We start from the raw sequence: 24,589 nt of genomic DNA, 5'->3' as shown, positions 1-24,589 counted from the left end.
ACCCTACAAAACTCTAATCTCTTTTCCAAGTCCTTCATATCGCGCCACGCCGCCACCCTCTCCCCAAAGACCGCAGTCGCTTCGTTCGTCGCATTTCCACCCTAATTTTCACCTAGAGTAAAGTATCGTTTTTGTCCCCAACGTTTGAGGTAAATCCTATTTGTGTCCCTAACGTTTAAATCGTCCTATTTGTATCCCTAACGTTTGTAAAAGTGATTCAATGTTATCCTGCGGTCAATTATACATCATTAGCACTTTAGTTTGAGTTTTAAAAATCTCTTCTTGGAGTTAGAATACAAATGTCTGGGATAGAATCGATGATTCACTCCCAAAAATAGTTCATCAAAAGTTGAAACTAATTCTTACAACATTCACATAATTCACTTTTCTAGGGGCATAATTGAATCTAAACACAAATAATGGGTATAATATTAAAATCGAACACATCTAAGTGAGACCTAATTGAGAATGAATACATCCAAGTATGAATAATTGAAAAATATAATCTGATATGTTAGTATAATTGATAGTAGGATAACATTGAATCACTTTTATAAACGTTAGGAATACAAATAGGACGATTTAAACGTTAGGGACACAAATAAGACTTACCCCAAACGTTGGGGACAAAATCGATACTTTACTCTTTCACCTAAAATAAAAAAACATCTAATACATCTGAAAATAAAAAAATATTTATATAAAAAAAACATACATCTAAATTAAAGAAACATCCAACTATAAAAATTAAAAAAAAAGAAATATACAACAAAAGAGGAGGACGAAGTAGAGACGGGATGATGCGACGAAAAGAGGAGGATGAAATAGAGACGGGATGATGCGGCGTCGCAGTGCGGCTATGCGACGGGCGGCCTTCTTCCTCGGCAGGAATGCGCATTGTAGGGGAACAGTGGGGCGATGGGCAGCCTTCTCACTCGTAAGGAACGCGCGGCTGTTAGGAACAGACGCACAGTGCCACTGTGGGGAACAAGGAAAGAGGTAGCGATGGCACTTCGCAGGCTTCGGGAGAGGTGGAGATGCGACGGTGTGGTGTGGAGGAGAGGCAACGGTGCAACGTGGAGGAAAGACGAAACGGTGTCTCCATTCTGGGCGAGGTGGTGATGGCAGCGTACCGCAGCTTCTTGACCGGCGATGGTGGACGGCATTTTAGAGGAGGTAACGGTGGGAGACTACGGTGAAAATATGGTTTAAGATTTGGTGTGGATGAAAATAGATAACGAAAAAAAAAAAAAAAAAGTGAAATTAGATTGAGATATTTTTTCATGGTTATTGAACTTGGAAGTACGTCCATTATTCATATTGTTCGCACCCATTGTCTATCTAACAGAATTCAAAAATCAAATATCTTAGATACACCCTAATATATTACATATGCATAAATATACATATATCTAGGGTATTGCGCACCCGAGATAAAATAAAAAAAAAAAATCAGAATATCCAAGATTTGTTAATCGGATTTGATTTTATTTTTTTTATTTCATCTAACCAGATCAGATGGCTTATCCAAACATCAATGTCAAAATGGTAATTACCTCATATATTTACAAAACGTACCCAAACCTTTTCTTAGTAACAAATTTTACCTTTTCACTTTTCGGTTTTCACCACTCAGGCACTCACCATTGTTTCATTCTTCCTTTACATCTGATTGACTTCAAGAGAAGCATGGTTATTAAGCCCGGTTCGACTCAGTCGGTTCAAAAGAAAAACTCGGTCATTTAGTCGGACTGAACCGCTTGTGAACCGTTTAAGCATCAGATCCGCCAAAAACCAGGTCGACCCGTTCGGTTTTCAGTAAACTGGTGACTCGGCCGGTTTGTATGACCCTAACTCTTCTCCCTCACCTCACTCTCACCCTCACCTTCATCCTCACCCTCAGACTCTCAAGGAACGTCACTCTCATTCTCAAACTCTCTCTTCTCTCCCACTGCCACTAGCCCACTAGAGTCTCGTCTCAGTCACACTCGCCGGCGTCTCAACTTCTTGCGGCCTTCCCTGAGCTCCTAGTCGCCGGCGACAGAAGCAACTCGTGGGGTCGTCATTGCTTCGTCGCCTTCCGTGGGGTCGCTCGTCGTCTTCTGGTTTCGGGTCCTCGCCGTCGCCGTGGACCGTCGTGGGGTCGTGGCTTGCTTCGTCGCCTTCCGTCGCTAGTCGTTTTCTGGTTTTGGGTCCTAGCCGTTGCCGAGTGGCCGTGGACCGTTGGTGAGTCCCTGCGGCATCGCTTCCCCTGATCTGTCTTTTCCAGATTTCCCTTCTCCCTGTATTTTGAGATGTTGAATTGCTAATCAATTAATTTGCCTTGTTGCTGAACTAAATGTTGCTGTAAATCATGAATGAAGTAGGATTTGTTGAATTTGTGCTGTAACTTGAATTTGTTGCTGTAAGTTGAATTTATTGCTGAAAATATCAATGAGCTAATTTTTTGGTTAATGAAAATCATCACTGAGTTGAATTGTTGCTGAGTATCATCACCGAACATTGAATTTGTTACTGACTTACTGAAATAATCATCTAGCTAATTCTTTTGTTGCTGTAAATCATTCGTTGGAGGCTTGGAGCTAAATTTTCGGTGGATGAAAATTATCATAGGTGAATTCGTTGTTAAAATTATCAATGAGTTGAATTTGTTGCTTTAAGAATAAATTTGATTCTTAGTATTGATAGATTTGATTCTTACATAGGCACTATTTGGTCAAGCTCCAAATTTGTGGGATAAAGATATAGATGCCGATTTTGAGATTAACCTTTGGACTAGATTTACTTATTATATTATATTTTGTTCTTTTCATTTAAATTGAGAAAGTATTTTATACTAGTGATTAGTTTATTTTTTATTTTTGTATCATTAGTTATATTTAAGAATTGATACTTAATTTATTAATGTGTTTGTGAAGACATGCTTTTGGATTTTTAATTTTAACTTTTTAAGCTTATTTTTTGTAATTTTATATTTATCTTTAATTATGACTGGATCAACCGGTTCAATTAGTAATCTACCGGTTAAACCAGTAACCCAATAACCTAGTCATATGATCAGATTGATTATCGGTTCGATTCTGATAACTATGGGCTTGTGTATTTGGTGGATGTAGCTTAACATTTCTTAGATTTTTTCACAAAGGAGGATGGCAATTATCCTTGCAACAAACGTGTTCCATTACAAGTTTCAAACCAGCTCATGGGATCAAAACCTTTGATTTTGTGGGTATGTATGTGCTAAAAATTCAACAACATAATTGCACCTAGCAATAGGTCATTCATTTATTATTAACAGCTTCTACAATATAACAGATAAAGTGCAATCCAGATCTAATATTGCACTGCCTCCTCCGGAACCTTCGTCGAGTCGCAGGCAGCTTATAGTCGATGTTGGTACTTCATTGGTTACCACGGCGTGCCAGTGTGGTTTATCTCCATCAATGGTGTGGGCAGAAGAGAAATCATCTGACAAAGAGGATGATGATAACAAGGGGATTGTTGGGGCCATCACATCATTATTTGATCCTAATGAGAAAACAAAGAAAGGGAAGGTGTTGCCAAAGGCTTACTTAAAGTCAGCGAGAGAGGTTGTGAAAACACTGCGTGAATCTTTGAATGAACCACCTGATGACATTGCCAAATTTAGAAGAACTGCAGACACAGCAAAAGAGTCAATTAGAGAGTATTTGGGGAGTTGGAGGGGGAAGCAGATCGTTGTTCAAGAATTATATACTTTCTTTCAACTCTCAAGTACATTCTGTTTAGATCTACTTTTGTACAAGAAAAATGTTTATATTGATTCATTTTTCTTGTATAAAAGTAGATCTTTCGTTAATAAGATTATGCATCCCAAATTATTACACAAAAGACAAGTTATTCTATTACTACTCGTTATCAAATATATTATCATGTTTTGGGTTGATTGCTTGCAGGAATCATACGTTATGCTGGAGAAGGCAATTAGATCTTTGGCGAGTTTTTACTCGAAGGCAGGGCCATCTGCACCATTGCCAGAGGAGGTTAAGTCTGAGATATTGGACAACCTAAATATTACTGAGGAATTTTTGTAGACCATCGTTCAATAAATCACACTGTTTCAAACCAGGACACCTTATGGTATATAATATTTACTTTGAGAATCGTTAGATGATAATGATGATATAGTCAAAGTTAGATGATAATGATGATATAGTCAAAGTTAGATGATAATGATAATATAGTCAAACGTATAAAAAATTATCTAACATTTTTAACTATCAATTTTACATGAAAATAATTAGTTAGCATATAAATTGTCACTTTAATTTTAGACCCTTATAAGGAGGGTGTTATTTAGATATCTGATGATTCTTATTGTTCCTTGTTAAGATTAACATCTACAGTTACTAAGGTAGGGGGCGGAAAATGGAATCAATTTCATGCCCATTTTTTTTTCCCCCTTATGCCTAGACCAAGTCTCTAGCACGACAGACAAAGGAGTATGCTGAATGCAATGGTTAAGAAAAAGCAAGACAAGAATAATTTAATTTCTATATCCAAGAGTAAATGTGTGCTACAATATGGGTTTACAGAGGCCAGTAACTTTTATGACAAGTACAGGCAAACAGTACTGGCTCTTATCATCTCTGACATCTATTCTAAGCACCTTCATTGTGGATGAAAGTGTGTGAAGAACTATGGAAGTCCGTTTATCTAGTAGTAGCTCAATCCAATTAACTTCGTGACAAAACTCCTTTTGAACTGCACACATAAAAAGGATGCACAATGAACATATTTAACAAGTAAATTTGATATATTCTGATTCAGATAAAAAAAACTGTACAATTGATCGGAGAACTGAGAGCATATTTTTAATTCACTACTTTACCAATTTTCTTTGTCACTTTAGAGGAGCATGATCATTTTATGAAAGAATGAGGCAGAAAGTAACGATCTCTAAATTCCAGCAGAGTTATATAGCGGATAAATAAGATTTTCATTATAAAATAAAATCGAGTTCAAAGTTATCAGACCTTGGTATTGTTCCACGGCGACGTGGATCGTACTCTGTTGCTTGTCGAAGAGCCCTAGCAAAAGCTTTGAAGGTTGCCTCAATAATATGATGGGAGTTTTTTCCGGCAAGCTGTTCACAGAGGAATACATATGTATTCCGTTAACAGGTTGTTAGACTTGTAATAAAAGAACACTAACTAGAAAAAGAATAAAACCAGAGAAATCTTAAGTTTGAAAATGTATTCAACAAATGAAGACCATAGAAAGAGCCATGAGGCAAAAAGAACCTATATTTTCTAACCCATGTAGCTAAGGAATAATTGAGAGGCCTAGTACATCTATAATAATTATACTTCTGTGACAATATGCAGAATTATACTTCCAAATGCAATTTCTATAGCTGATTAAAATGACAAAGAGCTGATGTCTCAATACCTGCCGAATGTGAAGTGTCATACCAGAAGTATTCACCAAGGACTGGAAGAAATGCTCCACCAACTACATACAGGATACTAAGAGTATTCATCAATGAAGAATAGATATAAAGGGAAAAGTATAGCCAACAGCAAATACAATAAGAGTGTCCCATTAAAATAACATCTATGCTGGAAAAATTAGGGGCTCAACAGTCTAAAACTTATTCAATAAAATTCTAAGGGCAAATTCTAAGCTCAATGATGAAATAATCAAATGAAAGTGAGACCTGAGTGTCATATGTCCCAACCCTCTGGGTAGGGATGTCCAAATTATAACCTAAATGTGGCCGGCCAGATAAATCCTGGACAAGGTTAGGAAGAAGGATGTAAGTATTAGAACGAACAAATTTATTTGAGACAATAAGCTTACAACAAATGGGAACATAATTCAGTAGCCTTGTATGCATTTATTGCTTGAGAACGCATGAGCCTCAATACAAAAGCTAACTGAACTTCAATGGTCCAAATTATTTTTATGTACATTAATCAGCATGACAATTCGGATTGTTTAATTTGCAAATGTAATACCAAACCTACTCCAATTATCATATGCCTAAGCAAAGAAAAAATCACACTTTCTCCCCTAACAATAAGAAACAACTAAGTGTTGTCCCACTATATGGGATTGATACATGGATTAACATCACCATGTTCTATAATGAATCCTATTCACATATTTAAATTTTAAACTTCGAATAATGCTTAATGATCATTTCTGCAAGTGGTATGCAAATTACCAGTGAAACGTGTATTAATGCTTCATCAAGTGGAGCAGAGAAGTCACCAAACCGATTAATACCCTTCCTATCACCAAGAGCCTGTAGCAAAGCCTGAAGATGGAGTAATAGACAACACTTAGATTAAACATGATAGTTAAATGCAAAAATCATTTAAAAAAAAGTGCATAATTATAAACCTAACTATTATAAGGTAAGAAACTGAGAACTAACATATATACTGTTGCCATCAATGATTTCGACGGCATTGTGCAAGGAAAAGATGAAGAAAAATATCATATAATGAAGCATGTTACAGTTTCTAGGAACAGACCAAAAAAAATGAAAACACAGTTCATATAGCTGGTGTTTGCAGTACCGTTCCAATAGCAAGAGCAACATCTTCGTTAGTGTGATGATCATCAATATGTGTGTCACCTGTAGCCTTGACATGTACATCGAACAGCCCATGTGAAGCAAGTTGCTGAAAATACACAAGTCATAGTCATGTTTAGTTTCTGTGACTCATCTTTAGCAGCCATGATTTTTATTTCCAAGTTAGAAGGAAGCAAACTTTTTATGGACAAAATCAACTATGAAATTTAGAACAAAACTTCATCAACAGTTCTTGAAGTTGTTAGCTACCAAGAAGTGTGCTTGACCAGTAATTGAAATTTCAAATTACATTCTACCAATGAAGCAAACATAAATTTAAACTACTAACATCAAGCATATGATCAAGGAAGGGAATTCCAGTACTACTATCAGCAACTCCACAACCATCCAGGTTTATTTTGACCGAGACATTAGTCTCCTTAGTGACCCTTTTCACCTCACCTATTCTAGCACCTGAAAATGATGAATTAAGACATTCAAATTCAATGAAAAGCCACTACTTGATGAGAGAAAAAGCAAAAAGGAAGAAAGCTTGAGATTTTGCGTTGACCTGAGTCAACTGGCAAAGCTGATGTAGCTGGAGAGTTGTTGTCTCTCACCAAAGCAGCACAAGAAAGGTTTATGGGAGGATCCATTCGGGTGAGACAGCGGTGATTCAGTGAAAAGATTGAAGCTTTGGAATGTAGGGATGTTGGGTTCAGCGTCCTCTGAAAATACCTAACCCTAGATTTGAGAAGCAGGGATGAAGGGCATTTTGGAAGACACGGAGGTGCAAACAGCTCCATTCAGATTTCAGTAACGAATTTCACCGACACATTCAACTTTCAGCCACAACTTCAACTTTCAGCAACAAAATCAGAGTGCAGTGATGAATTACGTCAACCAAATTGAATCAGAAAGAATAGGGGAATTTGTTGGAACTCACCAAATCGGGTTGCGCAAAGGAAGCTGGGAAGCTGACAGCGTGGCTCGAGGCAACAAGACGACAACAAAGACCAGCCCACAAGGACCTGCTGCCTCTGCTGCCGACGACGAGGAGCGCAGGGAACAATCAAAAATCAACAAAATCATTCATAATCAGCAAATAATTCATAAACCAATTCAACACTCAACAAAATCACTGCATATTCATAGCGCAACTCATAAACTAATTCAACAATAAAATTAACAACAACATTTCAAGTTCAACCTCTGCCATATTCTAATCAGATTCATAAATGAAACAACAATAAAATTAACAGAAATCACATCAATGAATCAACTATGAAAAATTAATATAGAATATTATAATAACTGAAACAAAAAAGCTTACATGTTGACTGTTGTTGCAGCGGCAGAATCGAGCAGTGCAGTGCAGGCACCAACACCCTCGGAAGAAAGGCGAGGGAGGGACGGAAGCGCGGCACGGCGAGACGCGAGCACTCACCAGGAAGCACAGCTGCAGGAAGAGAGGCAAGACGCGAGCAGTGGAGCACACCAGGCGTTGGGTGCAGTGATGGGGGACGAGCAGAATACGAGACAGAGGGAGCAAGACCTCTGGCGACGAGCACGCGAGGGACAACGAGCGGAGGAGACGCGAGCTTGCGGTGGATCCGGCGAGAGCACACGATGCGGTGAATTCGGCGAGAGGCGCGGCGACGAAGGCGAGCGGCGATGGCGGTGAACCGAGGTGAGAGTGAGAGAGCTGGGGGAGGGGGCGACGCTGTCCCTCTGTGGGGAGTGAGAGTGAGAGGGAGAGTGAGAGAGATGGGGGTGGGGTGGGTTACTGAACTAGGCCTAGGTTTTTTTTCTAAATTCTGAAGCGGTTCGGGTTCCCAAAACCGGCCGGTTCGACGGGTTTTACTAGAACAGACTTGGTCAAACTGGTTTTTACAGATTTTTTTTATTCGGTCCTTTGATCTACCCGGATTGATTTTGTGCTGGGTCACCAGTTTTCCGGTCCGACTGGCCGGATTTGTCTGATTCTCACAACTTTGGGTGTGTTTAGTTTTGTGTTAGAAGGAAGAGGAGCACGTTTGAGTGCATTAAATGCTTTCACTTTTTATTTCGATGCTTTGTTTTCTTTAAACGCCAACCTAAGTACTTAACGTGCGTTTATAAGAAGTTAGAAATTGTAGCTTATGCGTTTAGATAATCACATTAGGATTGAATTTATTTTATTTTATCAATTCTTTTACTTTTTTTTTTGTAATTCTTTCAAATATTTTAAATATATAATTATAATTTTTATTAAATTTTTATTTTTGATTTTATATAAAAAATATTTTAGTTTGACTTTGTTAAAATTTGTAAATGTAATTTTTGTATATTAATTTATTATTATAATTTTATTATAATATAAATTATTGATTCCATTAAAAAGAATAAAATAAATAAAAAACTAATTATAATTAAGAATAAAGTTATGAATAATTAAAATTTATAGTTTAAAATAATATTAAATAAAAAAATACTGAAAATATTAAAAAAATTATAAGTAATATAATTTAATAAAGTAAATTTTGATATATTTTTTATATATTATTTTTGTTTTTGATATAAAAATATATTTTATCAATTTTTATATATTATTTTTATTTTAGTAAGTAAATATTAATTTTATTATAAAATTAATTAATAATATTTATTTAAATATCTAAATTAAAATGATAGAATAATATAAAAAATTTATTTAATTTGATATTTATTTAGTAATTTTTTATTTAAAAGTAATTTTGAATAGTGTAATTTAAATAATATTTATTTTATTATAATCCATTTTAATAAAAAGATTACCAAATGTAAACCAACAGAACCACCGCACAGAACCCTTACCCCGACTAACCTCAGCTTCCACGCGTCACGTCCTTACCATAACACCACATGAAAGCATGCATGCAATGCTGACAAGTACGATCAGTACCATAAAATCTCCTTTTCAATATTTATTCACTGAGTTGCTCTATTTGCAAGTGGATTTCTAGTTGTCCACTTGTCATCATTAAGTATATTATCAATTAATTATGCTTTAAACAATTTACATTAAGATAAGAATTCTACTAAATAACGTCCTTAATAATTTATGGAATTTTTCTTTAAAAAAGGAATAAAAATTTCTAATTCATTAAAAATTTAAAAATATTCAGATCATTCCATACAAACATAGATTAGGAAAAGCCTTAAATGACAAATCTATCTATGTCATTATAGTATTTTAAAACTTTTCTAATCTCTTGTTTTTTTCTATTAAAAAGTTAAAACCAGACACAGATAAATGAAAAAGAAAAAGACAGGGAAAGTCATGGAATCCTATTTGTGAATCTATCAATAAACATTGTGCGTCCATTCCACAGAATTGGCACTTGCAGGCTGCAGCTGCAGCATTTTTCATTTCAAAATTCCAACAGACAACTCTTGAGCAACAAAATGTACATAAAAGCTCTCAAAATGACGAAGAAGTTTCTGACATTAGTTACAGAAAGAAAAAAGAACAAAATGTAGACAAGCTGATAATTGTTGATACAATGGATGAATTTATTTGATCTGTCCCTTGAAATCAATAGAAAACTGATTGCTTACAAGGCATTGAATCTTTTGAAGAAAACATCAGCAGTACCAGAACTAGCACCAGATGCACTTAGGCCAGTTTCATCCAAACACATTTCACGTGATGCAATGTCTTTATCCAAATTCTTTTCTCCCTCCAATACAATTTCATCCTTCAAATCAGATTTTACTTGCAAAGAACTCTCATCAGCATGATTGGGAACAGAACCAGAGACATCCACGACTTCATTTTTCTCCTTGGTAATTTTATCCACCTTCAAGAACCTCATCACAGGCATCATTCATATCAACCTCTTTAGAAGACCAACCATTATCTCCCACTTGAGATTAACGTCATCAGTATGCATGTGACATTTCCCATCAGAAACAGCTTGTGCCAGATTTTTTGCAGAATCAGGGTCCGAACATACATTCACCCAATGCAAAGCAGTAAGAGATTTGGTGCTGTCGACCAAAATGTGATTATCCTGTTCTTGAGAAGCATCACTGGAGTCATCATTCATCTCATTGTCAGGATTTGAATTTAGCATCATCGCTTCATTGAGGATCTTCCAGAGCTAAGGAATTCATATCCAACTTACAAGCCATATTAGGCTTAATAACAAATTCATCCCTAGTTTCCATTTTCTCAACATCAGATGGAAACAAAAAAAGTGAAACATGGGTACCATCAACTAGAAGTAATTAGCTGAAATTAGAGTTTAAAAAATGATATAGAAATAGAATATGAAAAATCGTATAAAAAAAAGTATTTCTCTTTCACATAGAAAAAAAAAATACATTAGATATAAAAAAATTAAGTAAACAAAAATAAAAATTTATAAAAAATAATAAAAATTCTGTATAATGAAATAACATAAATTTATTCTTTCTATGATGAGAATTCAGTTAAATTTTTTTATATAGCAAGACACTGTATAAATTTTATATATAACAAATTTTAATACATAATTAAATTTGTATAATTTAGTCCATTTAATTTTGGAGACCATTTTAATAAAGACACAAAAAATATTTTTTTTTAAAGATATGTACACATGTCATAATATGATTGAATATCTTTATTAAATCGATTAATAATTTATTTTTTAATAAACCAGAATAAAATCAATTTATTATAGCAAAAATAATAAATCTAATTGTTCGTATTATAATTATTAGATCTGATTTTTTTCGATCGATTTACACCATTTAAATCAAATTATATTTAAATTTTTTAATAAAAAAACAAATATATCTTTAAATTTTTATTTTGCAAATATTTAAATCCCTAATAATTTAAAAATACAATTAAGTTCTTAAAAAAAATCTAACCCTAATCCCTTATCGCTGTCCAAGCTCAAATCCAAGCTTAATCTCTCACTAATCTATCAAATTGACCGAAAAATTAACAAATCTAGCCCTAGCGTCTCCTTCCTCTCCCTTTTCTCACTGAAGCTCGAGCTCTCATTTCTTTGTTCACCGGCTCAATCTTAAGCTCACCAGAGATTGCCGCTGGAAGGCTTTTCCAGCAAAGAAACCATTCGACAACGATAGAGAAGATCTCCGGCAACGATTCTTCCTCTCTCGTCCTTGCTTGTATGATTGTCGACAATGAAGAAATCGATTAGTGAGTACCTATTAACTTCTTCTCTCATTTTCTTCTGCTCCTTTCACTTCCTCTCTTAAATTCCATGATTTTTCATTTTCTTTTTGGTTAAATTATGATTATGATGGCTCTGTAATCTAGAACGATGAATAATTTCGGATTATGATACCAGGTTTTTTGTTTCAAGCACTTGCTCAAGTGTTTCATCAAAATAAAGAGGCCCCTGTTCCTCAAACAAGATTTTTAGTTTTTGAAACCTTTTCCCAATGCCCCATCCTTTTGTTTTTCAATTTATAATTGACTGGCTTTTGTTAGTCCTTTTTTTACTTATCAAGGTTTGAGATTTGAGTGAACTGAAAACACAGTCTCTAGAATTTGACTTCTTCTTTGGCCTCCAATTTTTACTGGTGAGATTTAACTATAGTGAATGCATGATTGTTGAGTTGCGATAGATATGAACAAAGCCAGTGACTTTTATTTATAATTAGAAGTAATACACCTTAGCATACATGTATCTATTTCTTCTATTGTGGTGGTTGTTCATTGTGATTGGATTGGACAATTGGAGTTGAAAGTATAGTTATTGAAGTTGTGGGGATAATTTAAGAATGATGAGCCGAGTATGGATCTGAATTTCTTATTTTAGTTTCGCAATTTTACTGTTCAAACATCTAAAGGTTAGTTTCATTGGTATAGCATTACTGAATGATCTTGAGAAAAAGTTTATATGACAATATATTTCTCGCATATATATATTTGAATGCTTTTTAAATCTAAAGTTTCTTACAAATTTTTGTGATTGGAATGTGATAACTGATTTGTTATGTTGGTGAACAGGTTAGTTGAAGTCCATATATTCTCTTTTGTTGTTGGAAGAGTATTTACAACAGATATAGAAAAACTAAAAGTCAGCAGTAGAAAAAGATCTCTAGATATTACTCAAGTTTTTAAAGATGAAGACAATTTGAAATCAAATTCTTTAAATTAATGGCTTGAGATCATCCATAGAATATGCATCACTGGATATAATTCTATTTGAAGGTCTCTTGACATTTCCAATGATTAGTTCTCAATTTTGCAAAATCATCACGCATTCAAGAAGCCGATAAAAATCTACAATTGAGGATTTGTATCATCTCAGCCCGTCAATATAATAATACATTCTGCCAGTGGCACTCTGCAGCTTTTAGGAGGTGGCAAAAGAAGTATGTAGAGGATAGAGTTGCTATCTATCAATCTTATGTTGGAAATCACATTATTATAGTTTAGGAGATAGGTGTATAGCCTTAAACAGTTGCTTACTGGTTAGTGGTTATTGAATCTCATTCCCTTAGGTTCTCATCTCGTTGGTGATTCCTTTGTATTTTAGTATATAAGATTTTGGGTTTGGCTTTATATAGAAGTTATAGGGATTACTCATATGTCTTCCATGTCTGCTTCTATTGTCTTTCCTTGGAGAGACTAGAAAGTTAGGATTTTTTATATGCTTTTGCAGGGTCTTCCATGTAATTTAATTTCATGACTGGTTTTAATTTTCAATATAAGCATATTATTGATTTCACTTTAATAGTAATATTAGTTTGCTCTCAGTTGGGTTCTCATTGCTATTTTAGTATTTTTAATGGTGGTATTTATTATTGAGAAAATTGTTATAAAAGAATTGTAAGAATATTTAATTATTAAAAAGAAAATTTTATAAAAATAAAAGTAAAAAATCTTTAACATTAACAAAGACTGACTGCCTACAATAACAAATCAATAAAACCAAATTCCAAGGAGTGGCTGCAACAAATATAGGATTACACTGATGCTCTAAGAACATCAGAAGTAGACATGAAGAATATCTATCTGTTAGTCAGTATGATACAAATGTTCAAGAGTACTAGTGTTTTCAATGGATTGATCCCTTTAGAAGGCAATGCCGTCTACTCAGAGCCTCCAACTTCTCAAGCCTGTCACCCTTTCACTTTTTGTCAGCTGTCTCGCCTTTCTTCTTTTTCTTTTTCTTGATCTTGTTCTTGTTCTTCTTGAGCTTCTGTTCATCTTCTTTTGGCTCTGAACACTTTTCTTTCATGCTTCTCAAAGATGTTGCAAATACATCTACTATAGTCTGAAATTGTTAACATCAATGATATTATTACGTACTCAAACTTTACAAATAAGCATGAGAAGCAACGACAACAGACCACATTGATATCAACTAACATTCAAATTAGAATCTCACTTCACTTACACATCATTTTCAATATCACCCTTTAGTTTAATCAATAAAACCAAGAACAAGAAGAGAAACATATAAACATTGTGAGTGCATGCACGTGTGTACATGTCTGTATGCAATATACGTATACCTGAGGGAGGTTATCGACCCTTAAATCTGCACAAGGTTCTTGATCATTGCCTCCTAAAGAAGAACATTTGCCCCAACTTTCTCTGTTTAAGCTTGTACATGAGAAACAATCTTCAATTTGATTATTTATCTTATCCTGTAAAATCATAAAGTATGGGGATATAAGAGTCGCATTTCTCAGCCAAAACTGCTAAAAACACCATCACACCCATAATTATGATCTCTGCATCATAAAACTATGTCCTACATGGAGTGTTTTTAAAAAACATGAATAAACATATGGGTGTTTCCATCACACCCATAATGTAGCTGAATGACTGAATCATACTAGCGTATAAATATAACTATATAAGATCCTAAAAGCTAATCACCTCATTCTGGAACCATAAATACAGAATTCAAAATTTTTTAAACCTCATAAACAGAACCAAAAAAAATTGAACAAACACATAAACAAAACAAAAAAACAATTGAATGAAATCAATGAAGTGAATTCATCGGCCGTCACAGACACACACTTACTACTGCTGCCACCGCAATCCCAAGTGCAGTTAACATTTTCTTCCACACCAGTCATCATGCAATCTTCGACGTTGTCTTGTGAACTGAGTGGTTCCAAGTCAACATCCATTGCACCCTAATGAGATGGAATAAACAAAGGGAAATAAATAACAGTTTTCAATTAAAAGTTATTAGTATTAATTAATTAAAAAACCTTTGAAAGTGACTGAATATTACTCGTTGTGATAATTCTTTGCTCCGATCCATTAGATGAAATAAAGAATAATCAGCAAATGAAGTAGCAAAAATACTTAGTCCTATCAAAATAACCTTTGATTATTTAATTTTATTTATAGATACAACTCAAAATAATTTCTGTTTCTTTCTTGTATAATGGTTGGGACTTGAAAGTGGAGTTACTATGAACTCACTTGATGAGTTTAGAAAATTCCAAATTAAATTGATGATGATCAAACATTATTAACATAATTAATTACAAAATTATTAATTTGAATTCTAATTCATATTTGCTAATTAATAATTTTGTTACTTGCAGATTTTATAATTGGGCCGAAAAAAGAAAAATTAGCAAGCCCAATATGAAGTAAAAAAAAAAATTCAACCTTGTGCAAAAATATTTAAGTTGTTATGGCTGAAACAATATTTTGTTAATTGGGCCAGAATTATGGCAAACAAGCCCAAAAATAAATCTTGGTGCAAGACCAAATAGCTTGGTCCGAAAATTAAGAGAGAAAGCAAAGAATTCTTGCAACGGATATCCATCTTCATCATTTAGTGGATTTCAAATTTATTCAACTAGCATTAATAGCATTGGAAAGATGAAAGAGAAAGTTTGAAATTGATTTGATTGCTTTTATTGCTTCACACGTTACTAAGCAAGGAAAATGGGAAATTAATTCATTTTTAATTGCATTCTTCATTTACATTAAAAGTTTTCTCTCTTCTCTCTCTTCTCTCTCAAAACTTTCGGTCACTTCACAGAGGAAATATGGAAGCTAAGGCAAGCTATCAGGAAGATGAAGAAGCTAGTAGCAAGGCCATTGTGATGATGGCATCAAGAAAAAGAAAATCTGATGTATGGTGTGGCTGAGATCTTTGCCACTTATGGTAAGGCGAAGTGAAGAAGTCTCAAGTCTTCCATACCCAAAAATGGAAGAAATCCACTTCGGTCAGAGGAAGAAGATCCCTTGGAAGCATGGCTCATCTCTATCTTTGCTCAACCACCACAGGAGGTAGCTACTGTAGCTACGTGGAGGATGAGGCAGAGGATAAGAGCAGGAGGAGCTGTCAAGCATCAAGGACTCATCAAGGGCTAGGAATCCTTCTTGGGGAGCAAGTCAAAATGGAAGGCTCGGATTGATGGATCTTGGTGAGAAGGGAAGACACAGAGGTAATTGCATGTTGGTTATAGCATTCGGTTTCCTCTCCTCTCTCTTTGGCCGAACCGGTTTTGGTTTGAAGAAGAAGAATATTAGCTTGGTTCAACAGTTTCAACCGTGGAAGCTTCCCCTTCTATAAATAAGAGAGAACAGCCAGGGCTTGAGGCAAGGAGAAAAGAGTGAAAGCACAAAGTTCTCATAGCTACCCAAGCTAACATAAGTTCTTCTCCTTCAATGTTTTTCATTTTGTAATTTTTTTTATTTAGTTTTGTCTGTCTTGAGTCTCATGGAAAAAAGTAAACAGTGAGGTTTGTAAGAAAAAGCCATAGAGCGGAAAAAGGCAGAGCATACAAAATTAAAAAAAAAGCCATAGATGTCCTAGAGGTCCTTTGTACATCTGTGTTGTGTTTCATGATTCTGTGGGAATCCCCTTGCAAGTTGGGTTAGCACTTAGCAGTTGAAAGCTTGGTAGGTAACCAAGTCAAGTTCAGGATTGGGGTTAGATTTCAGACTTGTCCCGGATAGGAAGGGTAGTTCCTAGGGAGAATTGGTGTATGTAATCATGATGATTATAGTGAAATTCCATCATTGTTGTGATGGAGACTGGATGTAGGCTACACTGCACTTGGTAGCTGAACCAGGATACTTCGTGGTGTGATTCTTTCTCTCTCTTTTACTCCATTTCTATTTCTGCTGCGTAGGAGATAAAACTGAAAAATATCTCTTGCCTGGTTACAAGATAAAAAGAAAAAGTCTCGTGGCTAGGTACAAGACAAAAAGCCAAAAGTCTCCAGAAGTTATTTCAAAGGCCAGCAAGTGTTAATAAGCAAAAAAAAGGGGGCTAAGATTCAAACCCCCTCCTCTTAGCCAATGATAAACCATCAATTGGTATCAGAGTTTGGTCTCAAAGAGAACAAGCTTTGCAGCTTGGAGAAAAGATCCTGATGGCAGAAAATAGTGGCTCAAACCTGGTGTCCTACAATCTGACAGAAGGATAGTCAAGCAACAGACCTCCCCTTTTCAATGGAAAAAACTACACCTATTGGAATGAGAGAATGAAGATTTTTGTGCAAGCAGTAGATTACCGACTGTGGAAGATCATCCTAGAGGGTCCTCAATTTCCAACCACCACAAGTGCTGAAGGAGTAATCTCTCTTAAACCCGAAGCCAGTTGGACTGAAGAAGACAGAAAGAAGGTGGAGCTCAATGCCAAGGCTATCAACTTGCTCAACTATGCAATCAGCTTCGAGGAATACCGACGAGTATCACGATGCACAACGACAAAGAAAATCTGGGACAAACTTCAAGTCACTCATGAACGAACCACCATAGTGAAGAAGACCAGGATAGATATGCTGAACAGAGAATATAAAATGTTCTCAATGAAGGAAGGAGAATCAATAGATGAAATGTTTGAAAGATTCAACACCATCATTGTTGGCTTGGATGCTATGAGGATTAAGTATCCTGAATCTGTGCTTGTGAGGAGAGTTTTGAGATGTCTCACAAAAGAGTGGGAAACAAAGGCATTGATAATATCTGAGAGTAGTGGTCTTGATTCTATGACATATGATGACTTGAGAGGAAATTTACTTTCTTTTGAAAACATTTATTTGAAAAAAGATTTAAAAAAAAGGAATAGCTCTAACATCTATTTCTAATCCTCTAGATGATGAATCCAGTGATAACTCCTCTGAAAATGAATTTGTTTTGTTTGCCAAAAAATTCAGGAAAATGGTGAAACTCAAGGAAAGAAGCAAGGAAAGCAGCTCAAGGAAACAAAAGAAAGATTTCAACAAGGTGATCTGTTACAACTGCAAAGAGACTGACCATTTCAAATCTGATTGTCCTAAGTTGAAGAAGGAAGAGAAGCCAAAGAAGGGAAAGAAGAAAGGACTGATGGCTTCTTGGGAGGACTTGGAAAATGACTCAGAAGATGATGAAGAATCAGAAACCAAGTCCCAACCATGTCTCATGGCAGATCACGTTGAACAGGTAGTCTTTCATAATCCTGACACTGAAGATCTTCATCTTATGATAGACCACCTTTTTGAAAAAATTAGATGCTTCTTGCTTGATAACCAAAATCTTGAATCACAAATCACCATTCTTAAAGCTGAAAATGATTTTCTCAAAGATAAATTAAGGGAGGCTGAAACTGCTGTTGAACTTGTTGAAGAAAACAAGCAGTTAAAAGCTCAACTTAAAAGTTGTGAAAGCAATCATTCTGTAGTTGCATATCTAAACTGTTTTAAAGAAAATGAAGAGTTGCTTAAAGAGGTCAAAAGGCTCAAAGAAGACTTAGCCAAGTTCACTCAAAGTTCTGAAAATCTAAATCAAATCTTGGCTAGTCAAAAACCTCTTTATGATAAAGCTAGCTTGGGTTTTCACAAAACTTTCAAATTTGTTAAAAACCTTCTTTTGAAAATGTGGCTTCATCTTCTAATGATACAAGGTTTCAAAATCCAACAAGCTTTAGCAAAACAGCAACTCCAAAATTTTGTAGATTATGCAATTGGAATGGCCACTTTCCCATTCAATGTTTCTTTGGTGAAAAAATGATTAGTAACAAAGTTTGCAAAATTGTTTTTGATTACAATGGTTTGGGACAAAGAAGATGGTTTAACGTGAAAGGATCCAAGAAGATTTAGATACCTAAGGTCACTTGAGCTCACTTTGTAGGTATGCCTAGCATCCAAGCGGAAGGACAATATGTGGTATATGGAAAGCGGATGCTCTAGGCATATGACCGGAAAGGCAACCTTCTTCATTAAGCTTGATGAATATGATGGAGGGTTTGTCACTTTCGGTGATAATGGCAAAGGAAAGATAGTGGCAATAGGCAAAGTTGGTAAAAGCTTTTCTTCTTTTATAAATGATGTTCTACTTGTTGATGGGCTGAAACACAATTTACTAAGTATTAGCCAATTATGTGATATTGGATATGAAGTCATTTTTAAGAAATTGGTTTGCTTGGTTATTTTTGAAAAATCAGGGAATATTTTGTTTGAAGCTAAGAGATGTAACAATGTGTATGGTTTGACTCTTGAGGATTTAAAAGATCAAAAGTTAACATGTTTTACCTCCCTTGAATCTGAAAAATGGCTATGGCATAAGAAATTGGGTCATGCAAGCATGTACCAAATTTCTAAGCTTGTTAAGAAAAACTTGGTAAGAGGAATTCCTAATATTAAATTTGATAAGGATATTACTTGTGATGCTTGTCAATTAGGCAAACAAGTAAAATCCTCTTTTAAACCAAAAGATGGAATCTCTACCAAAAGGCCATTGGAAATGTTGCATATTGATCTTTTTGGTCTAACAAGAACACAAAGTTTAGGAGGTAAACATTATGGATTGGTAGTGGTAGATGATTACTCTAGATTCGGTTGGGTACTCTTCCTTGCTCATAAGAATGATGCTTTCCATGCTTTCTCAACCCTTTGTAAAAGAGTTCAAAATGAAAAAGATTTGAAAATTGCCCACTTAAGAAGTGATCATGGAAAAGAATTTGAAAATCAAGACTTTGAAAAATTTTGTGAAGGTTTTGGAATTGCACATAACTTTTTATGTCCTAGAACTCCTCAATAAAATGGTTGAAAGAAGGAATAGAAGCCTTCAAGAGATGACTAGGGCTATGCTTTGTGAAAATGATGTTCCAAAATTTTTGTGGGCTGAAGTTGTAAATACAGCTTGTTATATTTTGAATAGGACAATCATTAGGAAGGGTTTAAAGAAAACGCCTTATGTGCTATGGAAAGGAACCCCACCAAATCTTAAGTATTTCCACATTTTTGGATGCAAATGCTTTGTACTTAACAATGAAGAGAATCTTGGTAAATTTGATCCAAAATCCTATGAAGGAATGTTTGTTGGATACTCTACCACTACCAAAGCATTTAGAATTTATCTCAAAGAACATAGGACCATAGAGGAATCCATATATGTGTCTTTTTGTGATACTAATTCAATTCTCAGTGCCCCTTTAGATGATGATACAGGTAGTAAAGCAGAAATGAACCATCAACCAAGTCAACAAAATCCCAATGCTGTCCCAAGTGAAGAACCTGTCCGTCCAATTTTGTCTCATCAGGATGGAGGAGATATTTCTGTTTTGTCTCCTGAGCCAGTAAGAGAATCTGGAACAGAACAACCTGCTGAAGCTCATCAAAGCTCAACCTTGCTCCAAAAACCAAGAGAATAGAAGTCTATGAGGGGTTACCCCACGATTTTATCATAGGTGATCCTTCCCAAGGAGTAACAACAAGATCCTCTACCAAAAAGCAAGCCGAACAAAGCAATTTTGCTTTCTTGTCACAAATGGAGCCTAATAATGTGAAGCAAGCTCTTGAAGACCCCTCTTGGGTCAAAGCCATGCAAGAAGAGCTAGCTCAATTTGACAAGAATGAGGTTTGGACACTAGTACCTCATCCGAATGGTAAGAAGGTAACGGGTACTAAGTGGGTTTTCAAAAATAAATTGGGTGAGGATGGTAAGGTTGTTCGTAACAAGGCTAGATTAGTGGCCCAAGGTTATGATCAAGAAGAGGGTATTGATTTTGATGAGTCTTTTACTCCGGTAGCAAGAATGGAACAATTAGGTTGCTTCTTGCCTATGCTGGCCATAAAGGCTTTAAAATATTCCAAATGGATGTCAAATGTGCTTTCCTTAATGGCTTTATAGATAGAGAAGTATTTGTGGCACAACCCCCCGGTTTTGAAAATAAAGAATTTCCAAACCATGTTTTTAAACTTTTGAAGGCCCTTTATGGCCTTAGGCAAGCTCCAAGAGCTTGGTATGAAAGGCTTAGTGCCTTCCTATTGAAAAATCACTTTCAAATGGGTACCACCGATACTACTTTATTTATTAAAGTATCTAATGATGATATTCTTCTTGTTCAAGTGTATGTGGATGATATAGTGTTTGGATCGGCCAATGAATCCTTGTGTGAAGAGTTTGGAAAACTCATGACTAGTGAGTTTGAGATGAGTTTAATGGGAGAACTAACATATTTTCTTGGTCTCCAAATTAAACAAACTCCTAGTGGCACTTTTATTCACCAAGGAAAATATGCTAAAGAATTAATCAAGAAATTTGGCCTAGAAAATTCCAAACCTATGGGAACACCAATGCATCCAAACACTAAGCTTAAAAAGGATAATGATGGCAAAGATGTGGATGAAACACGGTATAGAGGAATGATAGGTTCACTCATGTATCTTACCTCCACTAGACCGGACATAGTTCAAAGTGTGGGTGTATGTTCAAGATTTCAATCTCACCAAAAGAATCCCACCTTACAGCCGTCAAAAGAATCATTAGATATATTAAGGGAACATGTGATTATGGGTTATGGTATCCAAAATCTGATGACTTTTGTGCAGTAGGATTTTGTGATGCAGATTATGCGGGAGATCGGGTGGATAGAAGGAGCACATCCGGAATGTGTTGCTTCCTTGGAAGCTCACTTAATATGTGGTCAAGCAAGAAACAAGCCACAGTAGCTCTATCCACAGCCGAAGCTGAATATATATCTGCCTCTGCTTGTTCACAATTAATTTGGTTGAAAACTCAGTTAGAGGATTATAAATTGAAAATCAATAGTATCCCTTTGTTTTGTGATAATATGAGTGCAATAAACATCTCAAAAAATCCTGTGTTACACTCAAGAACTAAGCACATTAAAATTAGATATCATTTTATCAGAGAACATGTGCAAAAGGATACTATTGACATTCAATTTGTGAAATCCGAAGAACAATTTGCTGATATTTTCACTAAACCTTTGTGTGAGGATAGATTCTGTTCATTCAGGAACAGCTTGGGAATGATATAATTAAATTCTATTGATAAGTTGTGAATTTTCTGATTCTGTTGATTTTGTCTCGTAGGAAAGCAAGAGACAAATTTGAGGACGTGATGAACTGGCATTGATACAGGGAGAGACTCATTCAGATATTAATGATCATGGGCCCAACCAAATCCTCTTTGTCCATCCATAATTCTGACCCGATTTTGTTTCTTTTAAATTCCTCATTTTTTTAATCATATCTTTTAGGAAGCTGTCATATCAAATCTTGTAGGAAGGAGTTGTTGTCAAATCAAATATTTTCCCTTCCCTCATCCCTTGATTCTAGGAGCTAACCTTTTAGTTTTAATTTTTAAATCTTTCCTTGTTGATAACCGCGCCACTTAATGGTCATTAACCACATCATCTTCTCTCTCCACTCAGCATTTAATGCTCCCATAACCTCCCACCTCTCTCCAATCTCTTCGGCCTCTCTCCATCTTCCCTCTCCCTTCCCCATTTTTCATAACATGAAAAAGAAAGTTGCTCCAAGGAAGAGTAGCCGAACCCCTCTACCCAAAAATCCTCCATTTTCAACTCCTCAAACTCACACACATATTCACATACATTCCACATCTTCTTCATCTCCTTCACCTTCCTCTAAACAAACCAAAACTATGAGAAGAAAGGTGATTGCTCAGAAAACTTCATCCAGGAAAAAGATTGGAAAGGATAAAGAACCGGTTGTGGAAGAAGAAGAAGAGTTGTCTCAGTCCTCTCTACCTCACTCTCCACCAAGGAAGTCTACCCATCGACCCTCTGCTGGGCGCAGTTCACAGTGCGCAAAAGGTTACGTTCTGCATAACACCAAGGAACCACCGAATTTAGAATCACTGGATTTCAAAAATAAATACAACAAAGGGCACTCACACTTTGATCCAGCCAGATTTAACTCATGTGCCTCATATGAGCTCCATAATGAAGTTCTGAAGAAGCGTCACTTATGTGCATCCCACATAGTGAACTTGGAATCTCTTACTGCCAAAGGCATCAACGTTGTTACTCTATTTGAAAATCTGAAGTAGACTCCCTTGTTCAGCATTCAGAAACCTGTGTACCCTGCCCTGGTTCGCGAGTTCTATGCGAACAAGAGGCTTATTGATGGTGCAATCCATTCGTATGTCAAGCGGGTTCATCTATCTCTGCACAGAGAAACAATCAGCGCTGCCTTGGGTTATGTTGATGAAGGCGTAGTTGCTTACATGATTGAAAAATGGGACTCACAAGTAGGGGTCACTTACCAGATTTCTTTGAATCAAACTTGCGAAAACTTCTCTGCTTTGGATGGCACGATTCTGACTCACAAGGCACTTGGTCCTGAAAGAGCGCTTCTCCACAGAATCATCACTCACATTCTGATGCCTCAGAGTGGTTCATACCACAGAGTAATCGTTTCTGATACTTTAGTACTTTTTGCTATTATTACTTCATCTCCTATCTCTTTTGCATATCTCATGGTGAGACACATGTGGGAGTGTGTTAGAAGTAACAAAAAGGCTAATCTTCCCTATAGAATCTTTCTTACATGCATCTTTGAGTATTTTAATGTTGATCTGACAAATGAGGATGTAGAAAATAAAATTTCCACAATAAAGGGAGGAGGAGTTTCGGGCTCTATGAAAGGCAACAAAGGAAAACGCTCTGTACCAACTGTATTGTCTGATAGTGATCTCAAAAGTCGCCCTGCCGAGCCAGCAAAGGTGGCAAAAACCGTCAAAGATGCTCTCACTGAATTCTCCAATATGTCAACATTGATGATACAATCCTCCAAGGCTGCTCGAAAACAGGCGTATGAGAATGAAAAAGCATGGATCAAATGCAAAGAGAGAGTGAATCTGATGCTTCAGAATCTTGAACGAGAGATGGGAGCTGCCGATGCGGATGATGCATACGGTTCTGAGTATAATCTGTCTGATGATTGATCTATTGGTTTCTTATTAAACTCTGGTTCTGTTTAGATTATTTTGGTATTTTTTAGGCTGGTGGATACTCTGAACCATTGTTATTTTGTTAACACTCTTGGATATTCTGGTTCTGGTTCTATTTAATTGCATATCATTATCATTTGTTCTTGCAGGTTCCCCATTGATGACAAAAGAGGGAGAAAAAGTTGGAAAAATTGAAAAACAGGGGCTAAAATCATTTTTGATTTATGATCACCCCTGTGCATAATCTCTATGTTCCAATGATTATGATATGTTTTGCTAACATGCTTTATGTTCCAATGATCTGTTTTGTTGAAATGCTTGCTGTATTTGGAACTTAGTAATGTTATGATTGTTTTGATATGTTGGATAATTTCTTTTGCGCTCTGATATGATTATGTTTAATTGAAAATATTTTCCTTGCTATAAACTGATAATTTTTGCTCTGATATGATGGCTGGAAAATATTGTTCATTAAATCAAATTTTTTGGCAGCAAATTGTTTGGGATTTATCAATTGTATTTTTTTGGTTGCTATGTACTCTGTACTCAAGCATTTTATTTATTATTGAGCAAAAAATTATTTATATGATAACAAATGATTTTTGTTTATCACTTTACTTCTGCTCATAAATCAAGCCATTCAACATTTCAAAATACCATATGTTGATACATGGTGGCTTTAGGCTTGATAAAAATATTACAGGTAATGCTTCTCTTGATAAAAAGGCATATATTAAGGGGGAGCTATGTAACAGTTGGAAAGGGAGAGGAATCCTAATCTTCAAATGGAGTACTTTTAATCCTTACTCTTTCCATTTCAATTTTTAATAATGTTTGTCATGAAG

At 35.5% G+C, this 24,589-nt stretch overlaps 1 protein-coding gene, 1 long non-coding RNA gene and 1 pseudogene across 7 annotated transcripts; 1 reads left to right on the top strand and 2 right to left on the bottom strand.

Moving 5' to 3' along the window:
* Positions 1 to 3,113: 3,113 nt before the first annotated feature.
* On the bottom strand, positions 3,114 to 3,690 carry LOC148575802 (uncharacterized). The gene is made up of 2 exons (XR_015902244.1): positions 3,573 to 3,690; positions 3,114 to 3,468 (listed from the first exon to the last, which is right to left on the bottom strand). It is a non-coding gene; the product is annotated as an uncharacterized LOC148575802 (long non-coding RNA).
* Positions 3,150 to 4,112, top strand: LOC107625964 (photosystem II D1 precursor processing protein PSB27-H2, chloroplastic-like; annotated as a pseudogene). Its single transcript, XR_015902243.1, has 2 exons — positions 3,150 to 3,229; positions 3,316 to 4,112. The product of XR_015902243.1 is annotated as a photosystem II D1 precursor processing protein PSB27-H2, chloroplastic-like (transcript).
* A 387-nt stretch (positions 4,113 to 4,499) lies between these two features.
* LOC107625944 (imidazoleglycerol-phosphate dehydratase, chloroplastic) lies at positions 4,500 to 8,342 on the bottom strand. Of its 5 annotated transcripts, none has more exons than XM_088501121.1 (10): positions 7,896 to 8,342; positions 7,509 to 7,605; positions 7,134 to 7,423; positions 6,912 to 7,036; positions 6,567 to 6,671; positions 6,209 to 6,301; positions 5,699 to 5,773; positions 5,431 to 5,493; positions 5,016 to 5,125; positions 4,500 to 4,743 (listed from the first exon to the last, which is right to left on the bottom strand). In XM_088501121.1, the coding sequence occupies exons 3-10, from the start codon at positions 7,366 to 7,368 to the stop codon at positions 4,716 to 4,718; spliced, it is 834 nt and encodes a 277-aa protein (XP_088357247.1). In that variant the 5' UTR covers positions 7,369 to 7,423; positions 7,509 to 7,605; positions 7,896 to 8,342; the 3' UTR covers positions 4,500 to 4,715. The 5 variants fall into 5 exon arrangements, with proteins under 5 accessions (XP_088357247.1, XP_088357248.1, XP_016184178.1 ...); XM_088501122.1 differs by having other exon boundaries at positions 7,134 to 7,417; XM_016328692.3 differs by having other exon boundaries at positions 7,509 to 7,602; positions 7,896 to 8,322.
* Between the last annotated feature and the right edge of the window lie 16,247 nt (positions 8,343 to 24,589).

Source organism: Arachis ipaensis, chromosome B1 (assembly GCF_059453495.1).
Source record: "Arachis ipaensis isolate K30076 ecotype BB chromosome B1, ASM5945349v1, whole genome shotgun sequence".
Lineage (NCBI taxonomy): Eukaryota > Viridiplantae > Streptophyta > Magnoliopsida > Fabales > Fabaceae > Arachis > Arachis ipaensis.
This window is presented reverse-complemented; position numbering and strand designations above follow the sequence as displayed.